The sequence below is a fragment of the Aplysia californica genome, unplaced genomic scaffold (genome assembly GCF_000002075.1).
Source record: "Aplysia californica isolate F4 #8 unplaced genomic scaffold, AplCal3.0 scaffold00639, whole genome shotgun sequence".
Classification (NCBI taxonomy): domain Eukaryota; kingdom Metazoa; phylum Mollusca; class Gastropoda; order Aplysiida; family Aplysiidae; genus Aplysia; species Aplysia californica.
The window spans coordinates 418707-421206 of NW_004797909.1; the positions used below are offsets into that span (position 1 = coordinate 418707).

Below are 2500 nucleotides of genomic sequence, written 5' to 3' on the forward strand. Positions count from 1 at the left end.
CACACACACACACACACACACACACACACACAAACACACACAATGACACATTTGGCTTTGCCATGAAACAGAAACACTCGGACAAGCAAGGACACAAAAACGTAGCCTCTCACACGTTCAAACAAAGAAAACGCTTATTTTCAGAAATGTCCATATCCAGACGAACGAGACACATTTTAAGTGGCATCGGAAGTTAGCACGCTGTGACAGCAATATTAAATAACATGCTGCTTAACATCTCCCATTATTCCAGTTATGTTTTTCGCTCTGCACATGCTATTGTTACGGTATGCAATATTATTATATGGCTTAACTAAATTATTTAAAATCGTTGAAGACGTTCCTTGTCATGAATTCTTTCTATGGGGACAATACAAAAGGTGAATCTGTAGCCTGCAGAGAGAATCTTTCAGAAGTCGCTGGGTAGCCCTCAAGAAAGACAAGGTGAAACATACCCAGTAGTGGAAAAGTAAAAAAAAAATCTAACAGAATGAAAATCGGTGAAATAACATGCATGACTCTTGATGCTATTTGTTCTCTCATTTGCTGGATCTGTTCTAACTAATTCTCGTATTTTTTATTTGTGTGTGTGTGTGTGTGTGTCACAGATCGCTTTGAGGGGCCATAATAGTTGCCACATTTCGACCGAGCTTGATGAAGATAATAGAAACGCTGAAAAATAGGAGGAAGAGCAGAGAGCACCAGAAAGCGCAACACAAACCCACAACTCGAATGTTGAAAACAGTTCATTATGACAGACTCGGATATAACGACCAAGACTTCAAACACAACGCCCGTGCCACTGAGAGACAAACACAGCGAATCGCCTTTGCCGCCATGGTTGTTTCCAGTTACCATGGCAGTCTCCATGACGACCTTCCTAGTAATCTCTTTCGCTCTTCACCACAGAAGATTCCTACTCAAGCGTCGTCGTCTCTACCAGCACCACTGCTACCTGTTACGTCACCACAGAGTAGCTGGCCCTGTTTCTATATCGATGGCCTCCCTTGTCCATCATTTTGGAAATACGATTCCCCCAAACGTTGTCGGTAAGTATGAATGTATATGAATTAAAGACGCAAACAAAATTAAATAAATCTCCATTAGTCGTATCATCAAGTCGAATCAAATGTGTTTTCTTTACAGATTTAGGGGAATTTTAAATACTATTGCGAGTTGGCATATTAGGTAACAGAAATAATCTTGCTAGTTGGCATATAATATTTAATATTATGATAAATATCCCCATTACATGTACCAGAAATATTACATCGAATTAAATTATACTATTATTACGCAACTTTAGAAGTGTTAGTCGACAAAACGTGGAAAGTTTTACTCAGGGTGCTGTCCCCTTTAGAATGCTATATGTACATTCGTATGTACACACGGGCTTACGTGACATGGTTCTGTGAAATAAAATTATAACAATATGTTACTCAAGTTGACTGTTTTGTTCAAACTTAAACTTATAATGATCTTATAGCATCTAAGTGTATATGTATGATGTATATATATATACTGACGAGCAAAAGAAAGTGGGCACCCTACGTTCTGTGCATTATTTCCATTCTTTACTGTAGTAATGACGTATTACCAATGGATTTTGAAAGGCTTGCCATTTTTTCATTAAGGGCAGACAAAAAACTAAGAAAAACGATCAAAACCACACCTTTTATTAGAAACTCATAACACCGATTCGAATGTTCAAAATCCCCAAAATAGTAACGGGTGTAACTCCCACCAACATTGATGACTACAGTACATCTCTGCCTCATTTATTGCACAAGTCGTTGGATAAATTGCTTCAGAATAAATTCCTAGCATTCGTTAATGATTGTTGCAGCTGTGGGGTTATCGTTGGGGGTGGCCGAATCTCTGGGTAACAGAGGAACGGTGTGCTGGTGCAATGTCCTGCCGGCACACGAGATTGTTCATGTGGCGAGCCAGAAACGGCAGAAGGTGTGGATAGAGAACGTCTTTGATGTATCTCTGGGCAGTCAGATTACCGTCGATAATGACTAGGTCGAATTCATCAGTACTGGTTATGGATAACCATAATGCTACGTTTGTCAGAAACAGCACTACTTACACACTGAGGTAAATAACGTTTATGACGTCTCCGGTAAGCTTTCTACCTTCCATAGTGGCGATCCAAAAGAAATCTGGACTCGTCAGAAAATATCACTTTATTCCACTGGCGGTTCAACCATCACCGGTGCAGACGTGCCCAGTGGAGTCTGGCATGATAATGTCTTTGGAGGAGACGAGTGCGTCGAGCTGGGTGTCGGGCCACGATTCCGTCGGCTTTCAAGCGTCGATGAACGGTGATGCGGTTAATTGGTCTAAGCCCAGGCCAATCTCTGGCAGTTTTAGAAGCTGTTTGAAACCGATCCCGCAAGTGTGGAACTCTGATCCGATTGTCTTCAACAGCAGTAGTGACACGAGGACGACCAGACCTTGGAGTGTCACTAACCGAACCACTTGCTTGGAAGTGTAT

The 2500-nt window shown here is 41.1% G+C and overlaps 1 protein-coding gene across 7 annotated transcripts in view; it reads left to right on the top strand.

Moving 5' to 3' along the window:
* LOC101845270 overlaps positions 1–2500 on the top strand; it is a 36649-nt gene that overhangs the window by 27617 nt on the left and 6532 nt on the right. For all 7 annotated transcript variants that reach the window (XM_035972279.1, XM_035972284.1, XM_005107879.3 and 4 more), the window contains one exon: positions 609–1049. In XM_035972279.1, coding sequence (XP_035828172.1) covers positions 752–1049 — 298 coding nt within the window. In that variant the 5' untranslated portion in view covers positions 609–751. The remainder of the gene's footprint in view (positions 1–608; positions 1050–2500) is intronic.